The 22590-nt window shown below is 36.2% G+C and overlaps 1 protein-coding gene and 1 long non-coding RNA gene across 2 annotated transcripts in view; both read right to left on the bottom strand.

Annotated features, from left to right (window-relative positions):
• Positions 1–22590, bottom strand: part of LOC102803376 (uncharacterized) — a 49566-nt gene that overhangs the window by 10639 nt on the left and 16337 nt on the right. The window contains exons 9-15 of the mRNA XM_006816432.3: positions 22416–22478; positions 21905–22161; positions 15604–15896; positions 13145–13434; positions 12670–12872; positions 11709–11880; positions 11487–11520 (exon numbers count right to left, since the gene is read on the bottom strand). Coding sequence (XP_006816495.3) covers positions 11513–11520; positions 11709–11880; positions 12670–12872; positions 13145–13434; positions 15604–15896; positions 21905–22161; positions 22416–22478 — 1286 coding nt within the window. The 3' untranslated portion in view covers positions 11487–11512. The remainder of the gene's footprint in view (positions 1–11486; positions 11521–11708; positions 11881–12669; positions 12873–13144; positions 13435–15603; positions 15897–21904; positions 22162–22415; positions 22479–22590) is intronic.
• LOC146740866 (uncharacterized) lies at positions 1277–9819 on the bottom strand. The gene is made up of 2 exons (XR_014929996.1): positions 9636–9819; positions 1277–1840 (listed from the first exon to the last, which is right to left on the bottom strand). It is a non-coding gene; the product is annotated as an uncharacterized LOC146740866 (long non-coding RNA).

The raw sequence follows: 22590 nt of genomic DNA on the forward strand, positions 1-22590 counted from the left end.
TTATATTGGTGCATCTATGCCTAGCATCATTGGTTCTGGCAATATGTTTGACTGCTGCCTCTGTTGAGGCCCTCAAAATGGCAAACTACCTAGGCAGAACTGGGCTAAACTAATTCCTTATATTTGGTCCCATTGAATCAAAATAGTTTTGCAGGCCCCTGTTCAGTGAATATCCTTTTACCATAAATACAACATTCTGGGTGATGTTAGCCATGTAAAAAAAGGGACACGTTACGATCAGCAAATTCTTGTATTGTCCATTGAGTGCCAGCTTAAAGCCAGAGACTGCAGCAAGCACTTGGTAAATCAGAAAAATGCAACTTATGTGGAATTAAAATTTATTTAACATGGTGCCCAAGGTTAGACATTCTTCCTTGCAAAAGAATGGTTCATCTGGGCCCACCAACAGTACTGGATCATATGATACAGGGTCCCCTTTACAATCTGGTTTGTCACCAGAAATACAGTACTGATGTTCCCACTTGTAATCAAATGGTGCTTTGGCGTGGTGTGGAATTTGCAACCCTACCTAATATCCCTGCCCTCTGCTCGACGAATGAATCAACAGCAGGTGGCAGTGGTATAACAGTGGATCTACACTGAGGTTATTGTACCATCTCAGTCACCTCATATACTTATCTATCCCAAGAATTTTTCTATTTGGGCTACATTTTTTGAGTAGACTTGACTCATCAGAAAATATAGAACTAAACTAAAGGGCACTGGACCCCACACATGATCAATTTTATTGTCATATTGGATGATCCCATGTTTAAACCAAATTTGAAAGAATCCCATACACACGACCAAGATCTGGTTTCAGGACAATGTATACAAATGTATATCGGTATATACATATTGATATATACCGGTATATCACAAGATGTTTGATGCATGTGTACAGTTAGAATGTTAGCAGTCCTGGCATGTTAACGATGCAGCTGGAGATGTACGCTTGTACACACACACAAAGATCAATCCCAATCAGTTCCCATTTTTGAACAAAACAATGTGACATAACAACCCACTATGTATGATGCTCATATCAAGTTTGTTGTGGTCTGCCTTTACACTGCTGGGAAATTAGTGTGACCATGCCAACCACAATTAGTGTACACCATGAACCTAGGTCAAACTGTAAGCCCCTAATTTGTGCTACACATGAACAGTTGTTTTTAAATTATTAGACATAAATCATAGAGATCAAAGCTTTATGCTTCAATCAAGTTTAAATTTTTAAAGCAAACATTTTGTAGAATATAAACACAACACAATGTGGTATTGCAAGAAGCAGAAATAATATATTTTTGTCTCATAGGTGTACAAACTATATTATTTGCTCAATTAAAGAATCTAACACTGCAATTTCAAATATTATAGAATTTTCCATAGTACTGAGCAATTTAATATATAGCATGCTTGAAAATAAACAATGCACCATCTTACTTATCATCTCACTCATTTGGAAAATATTGAGAGTTCAAATATTATAATTGTTGACAATATGCATAATGCTGACATGATCACATGCTTTACTACAAAGTGACCAACACTGACAAGGGACCAGAAGAGAAACGTTATTTCTAAATTAAGTATAAATTTATAATCACACTTTAATTCTTGTTGTTATACTGTATGGTACCTTTGTAATACAGTTTTATAATATTTTTGTTATTATCATCATGTTATAACAAAATACACCATACAGTCATGAAATAATCAGAAAACTGAAAAAGTGGTATACAAATACAATTACTAAAAAGTCATAAATCATTGTTACAGGTGCTGAAGCCATTGATACCATATTCTTTCATTTCTCTGTATAGTATTTCCAAGTTTCCTACAATAATAAAAAAAAAAAATTGTTAAAATATCTATCAAAATACAAAGCTTGTATGTTATGCTAATTTATCCCAGTACAGGGCCTAAGGGTTATCGGTAACAAGTCTTCCATTAGTAGTTAGTGTAGTGAGTCAGGTCAGGGAATTAATATTAATACCGGTAGTACCCAGTCCTAATTATAGGTAACAAATGACTCATTGGTCATTAGTGCAGTGAGTTAGGTCAGGTTCTCTGGGATTAATAAAACCCAGTCCTCATTAACAAATGCCAGAACAGAGCCCCAGGGATTAATAATACCCAATATTAGTATAAGTAACAAAAGTCTGATTTGTACATGAAGTTAGTGCAGTGAGTCAGGTTAGGTTCCCTGGGTATAATAATGTCCAGTCCTAGATATAGGTAACAAAGGTCCCATTGCTAGTTAGTGCAGTGAGTTAGGTCAGGTTCCCTGGGTATAATAATGCCTAGTCCTAGATATAGGTAACAAAAGTCCCATTGCTAGTTAGTGCAGTGAGTTAGGTCAGGTTCCCTGTGTATAATAATGCCTGATCCTAGATATAGGTAACAAAAGTCCCAATGCTAGTTAATGCAGTGAGTTAGGTCAGATTCCCTGGGTATAATAATGCCTAGTCCTAGATATAGGTAACAAAAGTCCCATTGCTAGTTAGTACAGTGAGTTAGGTCAGGTCCTCTGGGATTAATAATACCCAGTCCTGGTTATAGATAACAAATGACCCATTGGTAGTTAGTGCACTGAGTCAAGTCAGGTCCTCTGAAACTAATATACCCAGTTCTAGTTATGTGTCCCATTGGTCATCAGTGCAATGATTATGGCTATGGCCTCAGGATTAATACATGTAAAACCCAGTTCTAGTTATAGATAACAAATGTCTCATTGCTTGTTAGTGCAGTGATTCAGGTCAGGGCCTCAGGATTAAAAAAATCCAGTCCAAGTTCAGTGTTCTCTCCAGACCCCAAGTCAAACACTGTATCTAATTTGCATAATTTTCCCATTGAATATTGTGATACAATAACTGTGTTAGTATAAAATTAGTTAACAATCTATCTACAATTAATTAAAGACGAGACAGTCTGATATTTTATATCATTTTACTCCATTGTCTTTTATGTATTTATCAAGTCAAATAAAGTTTGAAATAGAACAGCAAAACAAGCAGCCTATCGGCTGAGATAGCTCCGCTGTTAGCAAGGCACATTTCAATTAAAGAACTGAGGATATCATATAAGAAAATGAACAATATGTATGGTATGTATAGCAATCGGACTTGCTGTTTCAACAAGAATTCAAAAATATCACTTTTTACTAAAAATGACAAAAATATTCATCAAAATTAGATAATTGAAGATATCATCATGAAATGAACAAATCTGAGGGAGGTTTACCTGAGGTACATATATGTATAGTATCAAAGCAATCAGACTTGCGGTTTTTAACAAGAAGTCGAAAATATCACCTTTTATCAAAAATTACAAAAATATTGACTAAAATCAGAAAATTAAAGATATCATCACAAAATGAACAAATCTGAGAAAGGTCCATATGTAGTACTTATATATATATAATAGCAAAGCAATCAGACTTGCTGTTTTCAATAAGAAGTCGAAAATATCACTTTTTACCAAAAACTACAAAAATATTCATCAAAACTAGAGAATTAAAGATATCATCACAAAATGAACAAATCTGAGAGAGGTCCAGGTGTAGTACCTATATATGTAATATCAAAGCAATTGGACTTGCGGTTTTTAACAAGAAGTCAAAAATATCACTTTTTACCAAAAATATTCACCAAAATTAGAGAATTTAAGATATCATTATGAAATGAACAAATCTGAGAGAGATCCACATATAGTACCTATATATGTAATATCAAAGCAATCGGAATAGCGGTTTTTAACAAGAAGTCGAAAATATCACTTTTTACCAAAAATTACAAAAATATTCACCAAAATTAGAGAATTTGAGGTTTTGACAGTCTGCTATGCACCATTCCACTAATGCCTAGCTGTGTCGACTTTGTCGACAGCGGAGCTAAAAAGCAATAGAAATAGTTAATATGTTATAGCCAGTCAGTAAATATATTGTTATCCATGGAGATAACTGTTTATCATTATTTCGTGTCAACAAGTACAGTCAGTTTTAGTGCCCATGTCACTGTCTGTTCATGAGACATTAGGGCAAACATTTTTTGTTGTGAGATTGCGAGTTATCAAAATAGGATGAAAATAATAAATCAATAATGACAAAATTTCAAACTAAAGTCAACGATTTTTCATTGATCTATACCTTATGTGTAATGCTATGATTACCCTAACTTTGTCCGCTAAACCGTAACATTCTTGCATTCAACAAATTTAGAATGTTTTGTTAATTAAAATCAAGGTTTTTTCTTGAACAAGCAGCCTATCGGCTGAGATAGCTCCGCTGTTAGAAATGCACATTTCAATTAATGAACTGAAGACATCATCAGAAAATGAACAATATGTATAGTATCAAAGCAATCGGACTTACAGTTTTTAACAAGAAGTCGAAAATATCACTTTCTACCAAAAATGACTAAAATATTCACCAAAATTAGAGAATTGAAGATATCATCACGAAATGAACAAATCTGAGAAAGGTCTACATGTAGTATCTAAATATGTAATATCAAAGCAATTGAACTATTGGTTTTTAACAAGAAGTCGAAAATATCACTTTTTACCAAAAATTACAAAAATATTCACCAAAATTAGAGAATTGAAGATATCATCACAAAATGAACAAATCTGAGAGAGGTCTACATGTAGTACCTATATATGTAGTATCAAAGCAATTGGACTTGCGGTTTTTAACAAGAAGTCGAAAATATCACTTTTTACCAAAAATGATAAAAATATTCACCAAAATTAGAGAAAGATATCATTACAAAATGAACAAATCTGAAAGAGGTCCACATGTAGTACCTATATATGTAATATCAAAGCAATTGCACTTGTGGTTTTTAACAAGTCGAAAATATCACTTTTTACCAAAAATGACAAAAATATTCACCAAAATTATAGAATCCAAGATATCATCACGAAATGAACAAATCTGAGAAAGGTCTACATGTAGTATCTAAATATGTAATATCAAAGCAATTGAACTATTGGTTTTTAACAAGAAGTCGAAAATATCACTTTTTACCAAAAATTACAAAAATATTCACCAAAATTAGAGAATTGAAGATATCATCACAAAATGAACAAATCTGAGAGAGGTCCACATGTAGTACCTATATATGTAATATCAAAGCAATTGCACTTGCGGTTTTTAACAAGAAGTCGAAAATATCACTTTTTACCAAAAATGACAAAAATATTCACCAAAATTAGAGAATTGAAGATATCAACATGAAATGAACAAACCTAAGAGAGGTCTACCCAAGGTACATATACACCAAGTATCAAAGCATTCAGGCTTGTAGTTTTCAAGAAGAAGTCGAAAAAGTAAAACATTGACACGGACGACGACGACGACGACGGACAATCACTCATATGATAAGCTCCGCTCGACAAAGTCGACAGCGGAGCTAAAAAAACTGCAAGAGAGAGCACTGCAATTCAGCGGCACCATCAAGTAGGGGAGATGGGGTTTTCCCTATCAGGGTGTGGAGCATTCTCTGGCTTCCTTTGGGCCAAAATTTCTGTCAGACAGGTCAAAGTTGAAGACTGAAGCCACTTGTGATCCCTTGTCATTCAGAATTTTGTGGTTGCCAGAAAATCTGCCCCCTAGGGTAAGGGGCACATGGCCATGGCATGAGGGCGATGCACCCCTGTTTCTTGTTTAAAAAAATTCCTGAAAATGATTCATTGGAGATTATCTTAGAACCACTAATAAACAGACTGGCAATCCAGGTATTTCTTTTGATCTAACGTGTGTCTCGAGTTAATGTTTTAATCTTAGAAAGAACTGGGGATGATAAAAAAAAAATGTCCACAAAGTCATGCGATAACATACGACTTTGTTGGTGTTTCAACAGGAAGTGATGCAAAAGGTCAGACCAAAGTTTCCAATTTTATCTTACATTTTGCCCTGATGTATCATATTTTCAAGAGTTTTTTAATACATGATCGGCAAAATACAGTAACATAATACCAGCTCTGTTGTAGACATGGCGACGTCAACTATCCTAGAAAAATCGACTAACTATCAGAAAAAATATTATGGTAAAAGTCGTTCATTTTTCTTTATTATACATTCAAGAACATTACTATAAAGATGGTTTATACATTCAAATAATCATTACTTTCCTAAAATATGGTCAATTTTGGCTATAAAATATATTATTTGGCAAATCAACTTAAAACTCAACTCGCCATTCGGCAAAATTTGGCAAAGCATGAGCCACCAGCGTAGCCGAGACACACAATCGTTGGGCAGATTGACACCTCCAGTTGCCAGTCAGTTTTTTTTCTTTGGCGATGCCTGCAGTTGAATAATTTTTGCTTCGATTTATGTACAGTTTTATTTTCAATGGGACCTAATTTCACTTGTTTTTTTTTTTGAATTAAAGTACAAACTGCAAATAATAGCAGTGTACCAAATCAGTATATTTTCCGGACATGTGCAGTATTTGTGATTTGTGAGACTTGTTTTGTCACATTGTTGCTGTTACGTGCAATGGGCAAATTATTAATATTCTAGTATTTGATTTGGATTTAGAGGGACCACACCCTTGAAAGAACATCTCACAGGGTCACATCACTGTACCATTACGCTTTAGAGGTGTGGAGAGAACACTGTTGTTATACATGTAGGTAAAAATGTCCAATTTGTTGTTAGTGCAGTGAGTCAGGTTAGGTTCTAGGGGAATAATAATACCTTATTATTAGTTTTATAGTTAGTGCAGTGAGTCGGGTCAGGTCGTCTTCGATTACCAGGTAATAATACCTAGTCCTACCGGTCACTGGTAGTATACCGTAGTGGTTGTTGCATCAGACTCATGATTTGTAGACCCAAGTTCAAATCCTACTAAGGCTGAACACGGAAAGCCCAATTCCACTGGCCAAGATTTATTCACTAACGAATGCGACTTTGGGGGAACTTTGATTAAGGTCGGATAGTGCATTAAATTGCCATTTGATAGGAAAATGGCCGCACAGCCCTGTCATGTAGTCCCAAACTTGAATATGACTTCTGTGGCAAAAATGCACTATGTGTCAGCACTTGCAATTTGCACATAAAAAAAGTCAGGAGAGTCAACAGTGAAATTTAATGTCCGGAACTGTTGCCTGGCACAAAAAAATTATTAAAAATAATAATAATACCTAGTCCTAATTATGAGTAACAAATGTCTTATTGGTTGTTAGTGCAGTGAGTCAGGTTAGGTTCTAAGGGAATAATTATACCTTATTATTTGTTTCATAGTTAAGACAGTGATTCATAATATCCAGTTTTAGTTATACATGTACATGTATAGGGAAGAAATGTGTTATATACATGTATAGGGAAGAACTGTGTTAACTCCATATTTGATTTTGCAAAAAGTTGTGAGATAGAAAATTGAACTGTAGATGGCATTTGGGGGGCTCACATCTTTTCCATAGAGCCCTCCGTTAAAATAAGCTTTTTACCTCTCCTGTTTTCAAGCAACGTGCAAGTTATTTTTAAAAATGTTATGGTTATATTGTTCAGTTCAATTTTCAATTCCACAATTCTTTGCAAAATCCAATATTGAGTTAACACATTTCTTCTCTATAGGAAGCCATTATCCCATTGATCATTAGTGCAGTGAGTCAGGACAACGTTGTTAGATACAAATAGATTGAATGGTAAACTTTTGATTTTCAAAGGATTTTTTTAGTAATATTATTTATTCACTTATGGAACATGTATAAATGATTGTTTAAACATTCATCTATCACAGCAAGTATTTGGAAATGAAATTAAGAAAGCATTTCTGTGAATTCATGGCGTCCCAAAATTCAGTAGGAATTCCAAGTGGTTACTCACATTGTGGAGCTACATTTATATCCACAATGCAGCAATAATAAAGATGGTTTTTGTATTGTAAAACTTACTAAACAAATTAAAATGTAATACAAAAATTGAAATAACCATGAATGGTTGTTATTAGTGAGATTAATAACAAATTGTATGTCTTTTCTAAATGACTATAGTATTGCCTAGGCTGTTTTATAGCTGTGGAATCATAGCCCTATGTTGCCGACCGCATTATTTACGTGACTGACTCTGGCCGGCCCATAGGGCTATGGGGCCTTGTGCGACTGAATACCGGTTAAAATCCACATGCCGAATTTGGTCGTCGCGAAAATAACATTTTAAGACCTTCGAAAGTACTCACTATGTTTATTTACTTCCAAACAATGACCAGAACTTATTTGCGCTGTGAAATGATGACGGTGGTCATAAAAAATTGACTTTATTTACCGTACACCGAGTCGCAGAAAAATAACAAGACGAAAGACGCCATTTTGTATTCCAGAGTTTATTGCAAATTACGCGAGACCTATAATTTTGTACCACGTGACCGAAATCAGTAGATAAATTGCGTTTATGCAACTAGTTTCTATTATTAAACAAAAATCATACAATTATAAATACTGTATGTGATTGCTTTCTTGGAACAATTAGAATAACGGGAAGAGTGAGTTTTATTCTTCCACCACTGTATCACATGACCGCCAAACGAGATTACATTTATTCTGTGCTAGGGAGTGTGCCGTGGGATGTCAATGGCTGCCGTTTTCTCGTAATTTGCTTGGTTTCCGCGGTAATTGTAAAATATCACAAATTATTGCTTATTTATAAACACAAATTGCAAACAAAAGTTTGTATGTTATTCATCCAGCAATCAATTCACAATAAAGGTACGTCACACCATAGTAATCGAAAGCAAAAGCGATTTAATTTATGTTATTAAACTGTGATAGATCCCGTAGCTCTATGTTCGACGTACAACTACAAAATTAAAAAAAAGACGTCCAAATGAAATTGTTAGGGGCGAAATTCGATTGTAGGTCGCACCAAAGAGCTACGGAACCGCAGCTAGCTGTTTTATTGACTATTGACACACCTTTGTCATTTACGCAGGAGTATAATATATTATACAAATTGTTCTATCTCGTCATGTTATAGAGAAAAAATATGATAAAATAAGAAAGTGACTGACATGTTTTATACAAGAATATCATTCAGGTTATGGGTATAAATTACTAACTTTTGTTTGCAATTTGTGTTTATAAATAAGCAATAATTTGTGATATTTTACAATTACCGCGGAAACCAAGCAAATTACTTAAATCTTGCATATTAAAACATTTTAATTTCAAGAAAATAAATAGCTGCTAAAATATAAAAATTTCCAGAATGGATGCTACAACTTGACAACACCAGCGAATTCTGTCATCATATACGGAATATTTTACAGAAATGCATCTCAAATGGAAGAAACACAAAACGGAAAAATAGCATATCGCTCGGTGGCTCTGTTGTTGTCCGTCTGCTCAACGTCCGCATATAGATTATTTAAATTCAAGCTGGACATGTACATGAAGTTTAAACTATCACTTTCTGGATCAGATGAACTATATACATGTCTATAAATTACTGTTTTGAGAAATCGATGCACATTCGAAATTGGAATTGAACACAACATTATGATGATGATAGAATCAAATGGACGACTCGCGACGCCGCAGCAGTCTGAGCAGGCACACTAAACAAGTCATAGTGCGATAGCTAGCTAGTAAATATCAATATTAGTATTGAATCGTCATATACTTACCTAGTAGCTTCGCCGAACAGTTTCGATGCACTAACACCATTTCAATCGGCGACGGATATGCTATGCAATTGATTTTTAAAAGTACGACAGTTGAATTGAGCTCCGCGATATGGCTGTTAGGACAGCCGATTGTAATACCCCCTAAGTTAGCGTCACTGTGTCTGCGTCAAAAAGATGACAATTCGGTCTGAAAAGATGCGCAAGTAAAGAAAACTTAAATTAAACATAACAAATTACTCCAAATTATACACAAACTGTCCAGAATTATTCAGAATTATGAGATTTATTGACTTGTGAAGAAAAATAATAACAAAGAGCAAGAGGACGTTGGTTTTAATTTTCGCGGGTACCAAAATAGTGGCAAATACCAAAATAGTGGCTTAACACTCGGTGTTAAACGACCATAATCAACGTCAGTTCTGGAGTAGTACATGCGTATATTCATACAAATTAATAATTTCACTTCACTACTAATGGATTGGTCAGTTACTTCGGCCTAGGGGGGTCGGTGGTTCAGTAGGGGGGTTACCCAGTTTATCATTGTGCGAATAGGGGGCGTCACCCTGTTTTTGATATCATGTTTTCCAGAATTCACACACGCGCTCATGCATATATTTTTAAAATGTTTATTTCAGAACAAACGATAAAAAAGTTAATCATACAAATATGTTCTTAATAATAACTATTACCTATATTACCTATAAATTTGTTGATGCAAAAAATGTTAAAGGCTAAATATTTTGAGGTTAAATTTGCCAAATAACTAACAGATTATGCAATGCGGCTAGAATCCCAATTATACAGTTAAGTTTTAAACACATCCCAAGTCCATGTGCTGCTGATATCAGAATATTTTATTTAAAGTCTGAAGTCATCAATGTATAAGATATTTACTGGATTTATCCAATTATAATAAGAGACGGAAAGACAAAACAGCAATTAGTACAAAGTTAAATTTGTGGAAATGCTGATATATAAATTAAAATAAATGATGAAAAAATAAATAAAGTTTTTTTGTTTTTAATATGCATATTTTTAAATATTTTTAATATGCATATTTTGCTCTGTAAAATACCAAAATCCAACACAAAATTAAGCAAAAATCAAAGTTTCCTTTGTTTTCATAAGCACAGACTGTGCTTCAGGTGTAAAGCTTTCCTGGTCTATGCGATATGAAAGATATTTTAAATCCAACTTAGTTTTCAAAGAGTTCAAATCGCCTAGATTCAAATCCTCTTTTTCTATCATATAAGGGCGTTTATCGAGTGAGTACTCCACAGCTTTGCTTTTATTTACTATCTTTAGCAGCATAGATTTCCCTCCTTCCTGCAGCCTTTTCTGTAGTCATTTTTTTGGCTTTATGCTTCCCCTCCCCTAAGGTCTATTAAATGCAAACGCTAAAAATTATGTCAAAATTATGGCAAACCATATAATGCACATATAATACTTTTTGTAAGCATGTCAGAGCCAACACTGTTAACTGTTTCTTTTTTAAGGGGGGGGGGTCAGCATGTTTTAAGTTTTAAAATATAATGTGGGGGGGTCACCCACTTTTTTTTATTTGATAGGGGGTGGGTCAACTGAGATTTACAGCTGGCAAAATGGAATCTGCCGACCCCCCTAGGCCAAATTAACTGACCAATCCCTAAGTGGAGGAAGTTTAACCTTTACCTAGTCAAGTCAATGTAAAAATACACGGGGCTGGCAGGATAGGGGTTAATTTAAATTTGACGACTAAAATGTGTCACATGACGTCGATAATTCAAACTGCTACTAAATGTAAATATCTAAAAATCCATGTAAACATTTTTTCGCGCGTTCTTAAATAGAGGACAGATAATATTTGCTTACCTGGTTCTCAAGCTCTCTTTGTAATACTATCCACCTAGAATGATAATAGGAGAAGTTAGAATATCAACTATAATAATCAACTGAACATACTAAAATTGGAGAGCGGTGGTCGTCGCGCAGCGCGTGTAAGTATTTTACACGCGCTGTATACGTCGCTATGGGTCCCATATCGAACAGGGCGCGGCGCGACGACCACCGCCTTTAACTACAGCTAGAACTTACATTCATGAACGCCGTCACCAGTTAGTTTTCCTTCACAGTGACACCCATATACGCCATTCACAGCGCCACAGAAAGCACGGTCGTGGCATTTTAGGCTTTCATAGTGAATGAAGTTGTTTTCAACACATAATGCTAGGGTTTGGCAATCGTCTTCGACCCAGCTGTGACCGATCTATAGACAAAACGAATACCATATTATGGTTTGCAAACATCATGTTATGATGTATATTCATAATTGTATGATGTACATGCATTATGTTATGGTGTGAATTCATCAAACTGCAAGATAATGAAATAAACTCTGAATGATAACAGCGTGAAATAACTAAAGAAATTCTCGCAGCATTTTGAAGGCTGAAAAACACAGCCTTTAGGCGCGCTGCGCATTGCTAGACACTGTATGACGCAATTTCACGTTGGTGACATGAGGGCGTTCTCTGTGTCGGCATTTGTCGTTGCGAAAATTCTTCAAATTTCGACTCAGACGAAAATATTTTTGTTGTGTGAAAACTTCATCAATTGAATTACTTTTCTGTGACCTTATTTGAAATATTGCTGTTTATTTATTTCAAGATTGACACCAAAAGTAAACTAAATAAAACATATTTTCTCGACATTTCTATTACGCTGAATTAATAGCGAAATGAACAAGTGTTCTATGGTTATGAATTGAGTTTATGTGTTAGCTCACTGAAATGTAAATGATTTTTGTTTTGGAAAAAGTAATAAATGTAAGTACAGAAAAAAACATCAAAATCGAACGGTAACCAAGTGTTCCATATAAATTTGTACAAAAGACGGCATTCACATCTGTAGTAGTCCGGCAATAAAAAGCAGTCAAACATATTTGTCTATTTGAACGACACCAAAATCATGACGTCACAGAAGCGCGTCGCCGCTTGAGGGCGCGATTCATAGAAAAGGTTTATACTGCTTATGTTATAAGTAATGGGATAGTCACCTCATGATAAAGACCACTATCGTCGAGGCATCCACAATCAGCTCTTTCTACGCATTCACTTCCACTGAGAACAAACCCAACGTCACACTCGCAACCCTCCGTGCACGGGTCTGGACAGTCGCCGAGAGATGTCTCACGAATACAAGTGTTCGGACAAGCCGACACACATTCTGAGTAGTGGCCGTGCAGTGGACACTGCAGTGCTGTAAATAAATGAGATAATAGACCTTAGTCGCGTTTTCGTCACTGTGACCATGGAAGGTACCTTCTATGCTTTGGCGTCACCATAACACTTCGTCGCCTGGGTGCGCGACTTTTAGACAGCTATATAACTATCCGAGTCCCATTCTAAGAGTTGTAATATTTCACCGTGGTTTAAATACTACATGTTACTGTTGTCACTCATTGTCAGATAATGAATATCAATAATTAAAATAAGAAAATAATCTGATTTCGGAATTTAAAAGATACTTACGACAAAATGTTGGAGTTCTAAATGTCTGAATGATGTGACCTTGCTCTAAGCATTCATCGTAGAAAGATCCATAATTGTTACATAACTGTTCTACGCCACCAATGTGACACATATCAAATAGGCAAGCTTGGGTGTAGAGATCCACCACATGTGAATCTAGCATACTCCCGCACTCGTAGAAGATAGAGTAAGGGTCCATGAAAGCACCGCACATATCGTGTTCGAGGAATCTCAGTTTAAGATCTGGGGGGCACTCAGGTGGATCTATTGTGTCCAAGTCACCATCAGTTCTGATATAAAACAAAACGGATAAAATAATCAAGAACATAAGGACAGAATTGCAAAAAAAAGATGATAAATTAAGTATTTGAAGTAAAATTTTACTAAATGATATAATTCTTTGAATGTACTAGTCTAGCTAGTAAAAATAAAAAAAAAGCTTAGAAAGAACAAATACTATATTAAAGCACATCTTCAATACACATAAAGCAAATATTGGGTTTATTGCATGCAAAACCATTGAAATATCTCTTATTTTGACCATAGACTTGTCTTTGCCATTTATATTAACAGTAAACACATGTGATTATAATAGAGAAAATACAGTATTTCGAAAGAAAGCTTAGAAGGTATTAGTACAAATTTACAGTTAGTACATGTGCTTCTACTAGAGCATTAAAATTGAGGTCACATGACCATATATAGTCATATTAATCTCAACCAAACTAATCAGGTTTGCACATTATTCTGGATTCATTTAAATCCAGGTTTTTGAGAAAAAATGAAAAACCTTAAAATTGGGTAAGTGATGTGCAAAATAGGTAATTAATATGCACTGGACAAAAACTAATCAGGTCTGTGCAATATTACAGGACATCTAAGTACCATGTTACATTGATATCCGTTCAATAATACATGAGAAACAAGTGAAAATGCTTAAATCTGGCTGATTTTATTATTCAAATTATGGGTGTATATAAACCCAAAATATTAGATTACATTAGATCGATGCAATGTACCAAGATGCATTGAAAAAAGATGATAAGTACTTGAGATATTGATGGAAAAGCTGACAACTGAACAATTATTATGGAAATCGGGTAATTAATATTTGCAGATTTGAATGTAAAACTAATAAGGTCTGTGAATTGTCCTAGAGCATCCATGTACCAAGTTTCGTTGAAATGGGATAATTAGTACTTGAGATATCAGTGAAGAAGCCAAAAAATACTAATTATTATGCAAATTAGGTGATAATATGCACAGAATTTTACTCAAAACTAATTAGGTCTGTGTATATCTTAGAGCATCTATGTACCAAGTTTAATTGGAATGTAATGATTAGTACTATAAATATCAGCGGAAAAGCCAACAATTTACTAATCATGCAAATTAGGTATTTATTATGCACGGATTTAAACCAGAACCTAATCGAATTTGCGCATTAGCCTAGAGCATCTATGCATAATGTTTCATCAAAAACCAACATATGGTCTTTGAAATATCAGTGGAACAGGACACACACACATAAACAAAAAGAACACTTTTACGTCATAAAGGGGCGCGATTTGTAACAACTCCAAATTCAAATAAACAGCTGGGTCGAACAATATTTAAAGATACATTGTGGATGAAAACAAATATTCCCTAATATTGATGTTTGATGTAACGTAGATTTTAATTTTGTTTCACAACGCAAAAGTACAGCATTCTTTAGAAGAAAAAGTGAATAACACTAGTGTGCATGCGCAGTGATTGTTATAATACGTACCAAAAAACAATGCACATGCGTACTAGAATATATCATTGTTTCATCGAACGAATACTATTATGTGCGCTGCAAAAACAACGTGTTTATCGTTTATCTCTTGAGAAATTCTAATCGAATGTATTAATTAGGGCACACTATCAAACAAATTACATATTCTCATCCGTAGTGCAGCTGTCAGAAAAAAATAGTGTCACGTTTAGAATCAGTAGTCACAGTTAAAAGTGGTAGATACACTCGACAAGAAATAACCTTCTCGTAGAATGCCGTAAAACACATTATTATACATCTGTCACCGTAACGCCGTAAATTTACAGCGTGTCGTAATTTTGCGGGGTATTTTCAACCTACCATATTAGGAAATGCAAATTCCAAGTATGGAAGCAAAGACAGTACGCCGCGCATCGATACTCCAGCTGTACTGTCTTCGTGCTTACTTTAAGGTATCCTCGTAATATCCTCATAGTATTGAAATATGATCAACTACTAAGCAAACTAATTCTCCCAAATTATACAGAAAATGTATTGACTCTCCTGTAAGAATCATTTAAAAATAAGCCTGATATAATGTGAGATCAGTTAGTTGATTTACTCTATACTTCATATCTATATCTTACCTTGAATACATTTATTGACCTTAATATTTTACAACAAAACAGTGAATATTATTAGAACAATATAATTCACTTACTCAGACTCCCCATCACAATCAACTCGCCAACTGTCACAGAACTGATTACTGGAAGTAGCCAGCCCTCCATCCGGCATCACCATGTCATTTTCCGAATTGGAGTCGCAGTTTCCACAGATGCCGACCATCTTTCCCACATAGCGGGAATCTGTCTTGATTTCGGCACGGTGGTTGCCATCCCAAGTCAGCCAAAACCCTAAATCGCTGGCCGACAGTAGGGTGTATTTGCCACTTTTTTCAATGTATAGATCAGTCATTGGGTTTGCTGGGAGTGTTACTTCTTTTTCATCAATCTAAACACAGGTTAAATAGAATATAATGCAAATTATCATCCCTGATTTATGCTTTCCGCTCAACCATTATACATACCTAATACAGTAGCTGAAATAGCCACAGTCATGCAGTCATAGCCATAGTCGTCACGCAGCCCGAGCAGGCAGTGCCATAGTCGTCGTCGTCATACAGCGCCGAAATCGTCACACTTCGCCACATTCCCCGTCGCCATATAGTGCTACAATAGTTACGCAGCGCCACAGTCGTCACGCAGCGTCACAGCCGTCACGCAGATCGAGCACGCATCGCCAAATTCGTCGTCGTCATATAGTGCTGCAATAGTTACGCAGCGCCACAGTCGTTATGCAGCGCCACAGTCGCCATGCAGCCCGAGCAGGCAACGCCACACTCGTCGTCGTCATACAGCGCAAAAGTCGTCACGTAGCACCACAGTCGTCATCATAAAGTGCTACAATAGTTACGCAGCGCCACAGTTGTCATACAGCGTCACAGTCGTCACGCAGCGCCACAGTCGTCACGCAGCGCCACAGTCGTCATCATAAAGTGCTACAATAGTTAGGCAGTGCCGCAGTCGTCATGCAGCGCCACAGTCGTCACGCAGCGCCACAGTCGTCATCATAAAGTGCTACAATAGTTACGCAGCGCCGCAGTTGTCATAGAGCGCCACAGTCGTCACGCAGCACCACAGTCGTCACGCGGCACCACAGTCGTCACGCAACCCGAGCAGGCAACGCCGTAAAAGTCGTCACGCAGCAGCATAGTCGTCGTCATATAGTGCTACAATAGTTACGCGGCGCCACAGTCGTCATGCAGCGCCACAGTCGTCACGCAGCCCGAGCAGGCAACGCCACACTCGTCGTCGTCATACAGCGCAAAAGTCGCCACGCAGCACCACAGTCGTCACCATATAGTGCTACAATTATGGAAAGCCGTACGGGACCCTGCTGCGTCAATATAAATTGCATGGTAAAACATATAGCTTCAAAATTATGCTGCTTCTTCAACAAAAGTGCGATTTCCGATGTCTACGTTTACCAATTGTAGTAGTAGCAATCAGCGCAAAACTTATTCACCGTCGTCGCTAATTAATTAGTAGTTGTCGCAAAGCGAGTTGTAGTAGTCGCGATTTAACGGGTGATGATTTGTAGAAGTCACTAACCCACTACAGCGTATTTGTCGCTGACGCGGTTCCTTAATTTATAGACGACTACACTTCATTTTCCAAGTTGTCGAAGCAAACAAGTCCCCCTAGTAGACGACGCAACTTGCACTTTTCAAGTTGTCGACGCAAAACGAGTCCCCCTAGTAGACTTTGCATTTTTCATTCCAAGTTGACGCAGACACACTTTTTTTCTAGTAGACGACGACGCATATAGCATTCTCAAGTTGACGCAGACGCATTTTTTCTAGTAGACGACGACGCACATTGCATTTTCAAGTTGACGCAGACCGTTTTTCTGGTAGACGACGACACAAAATGTACAGTGCATTTTCAAGTTCGACATCATGAGAATAGGTCTGTCGAGAATAAGTAAATGACAAAAACCTGGAAGTATAGTCATCGATTGACCTGATCTGAGTTGGTCATGTTCAATACTGTATGTTATTAATCGGTTTTAGTATTGCTCCCAGGCAAACGAGCACAATCAAGTATTGACTGGTATTCTGTTCATAGTTCCACCAAATATCGCTGAAATATCCATTGTACACACTAAAATATCTCGTCACCCGTTAGTCCCCCCCCCCAAAAAAAAACCTATGTTGCCCACAAGTCGGAAAATTGAAAAATTGGGTCGGTCGGTCGGATTTTTTTTTTAAACTTAATTCTGTCAACGGGGGGGGGGGGTATCCCCGACACCCCCCCCCCAGATCCGCCACTGGTACGTACACACGATGGCATTACTGCGATACTGACAGCGCTAAAACGTGCAAAAGCCGTCGTTTTGTTTGTGATGTAAGCGGGTGAGAGTTTTAATATAAAATGTCAAGTTTTGTAAATTCAATTAAAAATTTGTGCATTTCATTTATTAAAAATAATATTTACTACAACAAACGTATTGTTTTTGTCAATAATGTTTTTATTTAATTAAGAAAATACTTGGTGTGGCGATATTTTTAATATTGTGCACCAACTATCCTTCGAATCGCAAATGTCAAAATGGCCTGAAATGCAAAAGACGTGTTTGCTCTTCAGACTTCATAGTTCATAGTATTCGGAACATGTCAGAGAAATACAGATCAACCCGAGGTTCAAAGTCGCCACTTATCCCCCTGGGAACCCTGGGGATCAAACAACGGCCCGGTGTCATGATATGTAATCAACAAAGCATGTTAATTATGAACATATGGCAATTGACCCTGTACACACAGGAAGTCCTCATTATGCAAATTATGTGACCTTGTTTACTTATAGTTATTTGGGGTTGAATAAATCAGTTCTTAGAAGGTTTTGTCAATTACTAAACATAACATCCGGGATCGTTAATTTTTAGAGGAAACACTTTTACTGCTTAAAATGTTTTTTACTTACTCACTTTTGGGCCTATTAAAAAAAAATAATAAAAAAAAAAAAAACGCGACCCGATATTTTATTATTTCATATTTTTCGTTCGGTCGCTGAGGGCAACAAAACAATTTTTGTTGCCTTATGTGTTTTCGTGTAGACCACGCAAAATGGGACAATGTTTATCGCTACTGGTTATTTGTGTTGCCTTTTTCTTATAACTTAAGGGGTTGGTAATTTTAAATCATGGGTGGTTGCTGAACATTTTCTTGAAACAAATAATTTACAAGTTAGACACAGGGAAAGAAAATGCATGAAAGAAAGAAATTCAAGATAAATAAAAATGTACATATAAAACAATATGAAAAGAGTATTGCATTGGTCACACGCTTCCATCTCCCTATATTTTAAATGCTCAATCCCCTATGTTCTGCTATTTAATATACACCTGAGCTGAAAACTGGTGTTTCATAATTACTTGCTATAGTTTTCAGCTCACCTGGGTCTGACTATTCTATTTATTCATTGTTTTAATGTCTATCAAATGATATTATTGAGAATCTAGCGGGCTATTTTATTATGGTGAATCCACATGAAAAAATGCACAATGATCTCTTAACCATGTATATTAACTACCCTGCCATCGGCAGTCCCTGACCGCTAGTACGACGTCAAACTACTAGGACCTGAACAAATTAAACTAATAATGACTTTATGTCTTTTTATATGGCGAACATGTAAATAAACACATATGTTCCAGGCGCCCTACCCCCTTCAGCCCGCAAACAAAAAATTGACAAACCCAGCCCACGTCAATAGTAGCGCCCCTTACCGAATTTCTGGATCCGCCATTGTATATACGTAAGTGATCTCAAATTGTAGTGCAGCTATATTCATAAAAATAATTATTTTTATATTGATGCCATTTACTATTGGTAACTTTTCATTATAATTGAGAAGATAATTATGATAGAAACTTGAGAAGGGGAAATAGTAAATTATATTCTCACTCATTTGTGTGCTAAATTTCTGTTTTAATGCAGTTTTTTATATAGTTTAAAACTGTGTTAGTGAACTTTTCTATATTATATAAAGCCTAACTAGTTATAGCGAAACCTTTAGGCAGTTTCAAGACATAACGTGTGATCATGGAGGTGGTGGTATGATCAACTTATAAAAAACCTATCTTACGTGGTTACTCACGAATATTTTTGCAGATTCTTATTTGCTCAGTGACCTAAATAATTAGCATGCCATTGACAAAACAACCTTTAAATTTCCTCAAGTCACATTTCTTTTATTTATGACAAATATACGAGTTGGAGATCCATATACAAATATCAACCTCCAATAGTCTTCCATATCAAGACTGTTTCATTGGGCGGTTGCTACTATACACAGGCTTTATTTTATATAAATATTATTTCTGACTTGGTTTTTCTTAAAATTTTCTCTGCGAAGATTATCATCCGCACCCTAACTCAAATGTTGCGTTGGTGTCAATTTGAAAAATACACTGTGCATTGTCGTTTACCAGGAAACGCGTCTGCGTCAACTTGAAAATGCAATTTGCGTCGTCGTCTACTTGGAAATGCAATGTGCGTCAACTTGAGAATGTTTAGTGCGTCTACGTCAACTTGATATGCTAATGTGCGTCGTCGACTACTAGCAAAAAATGCGACTGCGTCAACTTGAAAATGCTAATGTGCGTCGTCGACTACTTGCAAAAATGTGTCTGCGTCAACTAGAAATAAAAAAAGGAAAGACACCTAGGGGGCTCGTTTTGCGTCGACAACTTGAAAACTGCAAGTTGCGTCGTCTACTAGGGGGACTTGTTTGCTTCGACTACTTGGAAAATGAAATGTCGTCATCTATAAATTAAGGAACCGCATCAACGACAAATACGCTGTAGTGGGTTAGTGACTTCTACAAATCATCACCCGTTAAATCGCGACTACTACAACTCGCTTTGCGACAACTACTAATTAATTAGCGACGACTGTGAATAAGTTTTGTGCTGATTGCTACTACTACAATTGGTAAACGTAGACATCGGAAATCGCACTTTTGTTGAAGAAGCAGCATAATTTTGAAGCTATATGTTTTACCATGCAATTTATATTGACGCAGTAGGGTCCCGTACGGCTTTCCATATACAATAGTTACGCGGCGCCACAGTCGTCACACAGCCCGAGCAGGCAACGCCACAACGCGCGTATTCGAACAATGTATTTGCATGCCTGGCAATTTTATAATTTTTCAAATGATGAATCGATGCGACATTTCGCATCAACGCGAGTTATTACACGAACTCATTCTTATAAGAAATTATCATTTATAACAATAACATTACCAAGACTCAGCCAAGGTAGACAAACTGGTGAGGTGCAGCGATGCGAAAAAGATCACGCATATTGCGAAATGATGAAACAATCGCAAGAAATACTAATAAAATCGTATTTGTTATTTTCGGACATTAGTATTTTATGGATTATTTAACAAACTTGCGTCTACAAACATGCTACGCGAATGTTATTTGCGATACCTTTACGCGTTGTACGTTTGTATTACTCAGGTCGGTGGGAGAAAACTTAGTTCTCATATGTCGATAAAATCCTAATGTAAAACACTACGATAAAGAATTTCCGTTTACGACATTCTGAAATAGTTCTTTGGGGGGGGGGGAGAGCAAAAAACGTGAATTCAAAAATATGTTAAGAGTACTTCATTAAAAATGTATTCCATATGCATATCAATGATAATTTTAATAATTACCAATAACACGGGAATAGTAATTAGAGATAAAACATAATTTAGTATATTTTCGATATTTTTGTTATTTCACTTGTCTTGAATTATGACTGAAGGAAGCTGAATGAAATTATATACTATGTAGTGTGTTCAACAACTCGTGTATGAACAATAACTTTAATAAATATGATTTTACTTTGTAAAAGTCACGTGGGAATTGCATGACACGATTGTGACTTTTATCAGTGACAAGTTACCTAATTAGTGTGCATTTCGAGAAATGAAATAAAATCACGCGTAGAACTCGGGCTCCAGCAGGAAATTGTGGCGTCAAACTGGTTGTCGGTTGAAAAGTTGTTTTGCAATAGACATAATTAAGGAGCCTGTATTTTTCTATGAAATGTTTCTAAGTTTTGTTGAGGATTATTCTGTAAAGAAATTATTTCATCTGTTCATAAACGGGGCGTTGCTGCTTTGACGATGGGCCACGCACGACTGACGTCGAATCGGATGGCGCCCTCGTGCCAATCCCCCATTGTAAAAATATTGTTTTTCCTCCATAAAAACGAAAGAATTTAAGAATGTCGAAAACGGAAATTCTTTATCGTAGTATTTGTCTGATAATAACTCTAACTTTAAGAACACCAAATATATCAGAAATAATAAAATATCTTCACGAAAACAAAGGACCGACACAAGAACAGTTATGGATACTGTACGCATTGTGTCACGCGTTCATCATACAATACCTACCCACACTCCCGTGGCATCACCACCTTTATCTCTGTGAATTCGAATACTGAGACCGTACACATATATATTCAGATATTCTTGGAGGGTCACGTCTAAATTGCCGTCTCTGTAGGCATTTTTAGCGTCTACCTGGAAGGCAGGTACGGAAGATGACACGTCCTTAACCAAGGTATACACACATTTGCCCATGAAATCCATCTTCCCACCGTCAAATTGTACATAGTGCGGGTCTGCCCATGCAACGCACGTGCAACCATCTGAAATGCATAATTTATACGCCATTAATAATTAGGCAATTTGATTTAACTTTCTCACCGCCATTGTCAGTGATGTCATCTTCCGCAAAGTAGTCCTGTTTTTATCAAAATAGTAATCATAATCTTCAATATTTTGTCAAATTTTGTTTATTTAATTTGAATGTAACAAAATTAAGGGGGAAAAAGCCACAGAAAAATATGTACTGAAAGTTTTGCAGCGGAATTTCGACTGTAAGTATTTTTACAATATTTACCTGGTTGATCTCGTGACTTTCTGCGTTCGTGTTTGTTACCTGATTCACTCTGAGCGCTCTGGCCTATTTAATGAAAAAAAATATTAAGCGTGTTGTATAAATGGCGGTACTTGTTAGTAAGAATTGCACAATATTTATATTAATAGACGGCCCTTAAAAGATGAAACAAACTTAC

This window comes from Saccoglossus kowalevskii, chromosome 7 (genome assembly GCF_978046115.1).
Source record: "Saccoglossus kowalevskii chromosome 7, keSacKowa6.1, whole genome shotgun sequence".
Classification (NCBI taxonomy): Eukaryota; Metazoa; Hemichordata; class Enteropneusta; family Harrimaniidae; genus Saccoglossus; species Saccoglossus kowalevskii.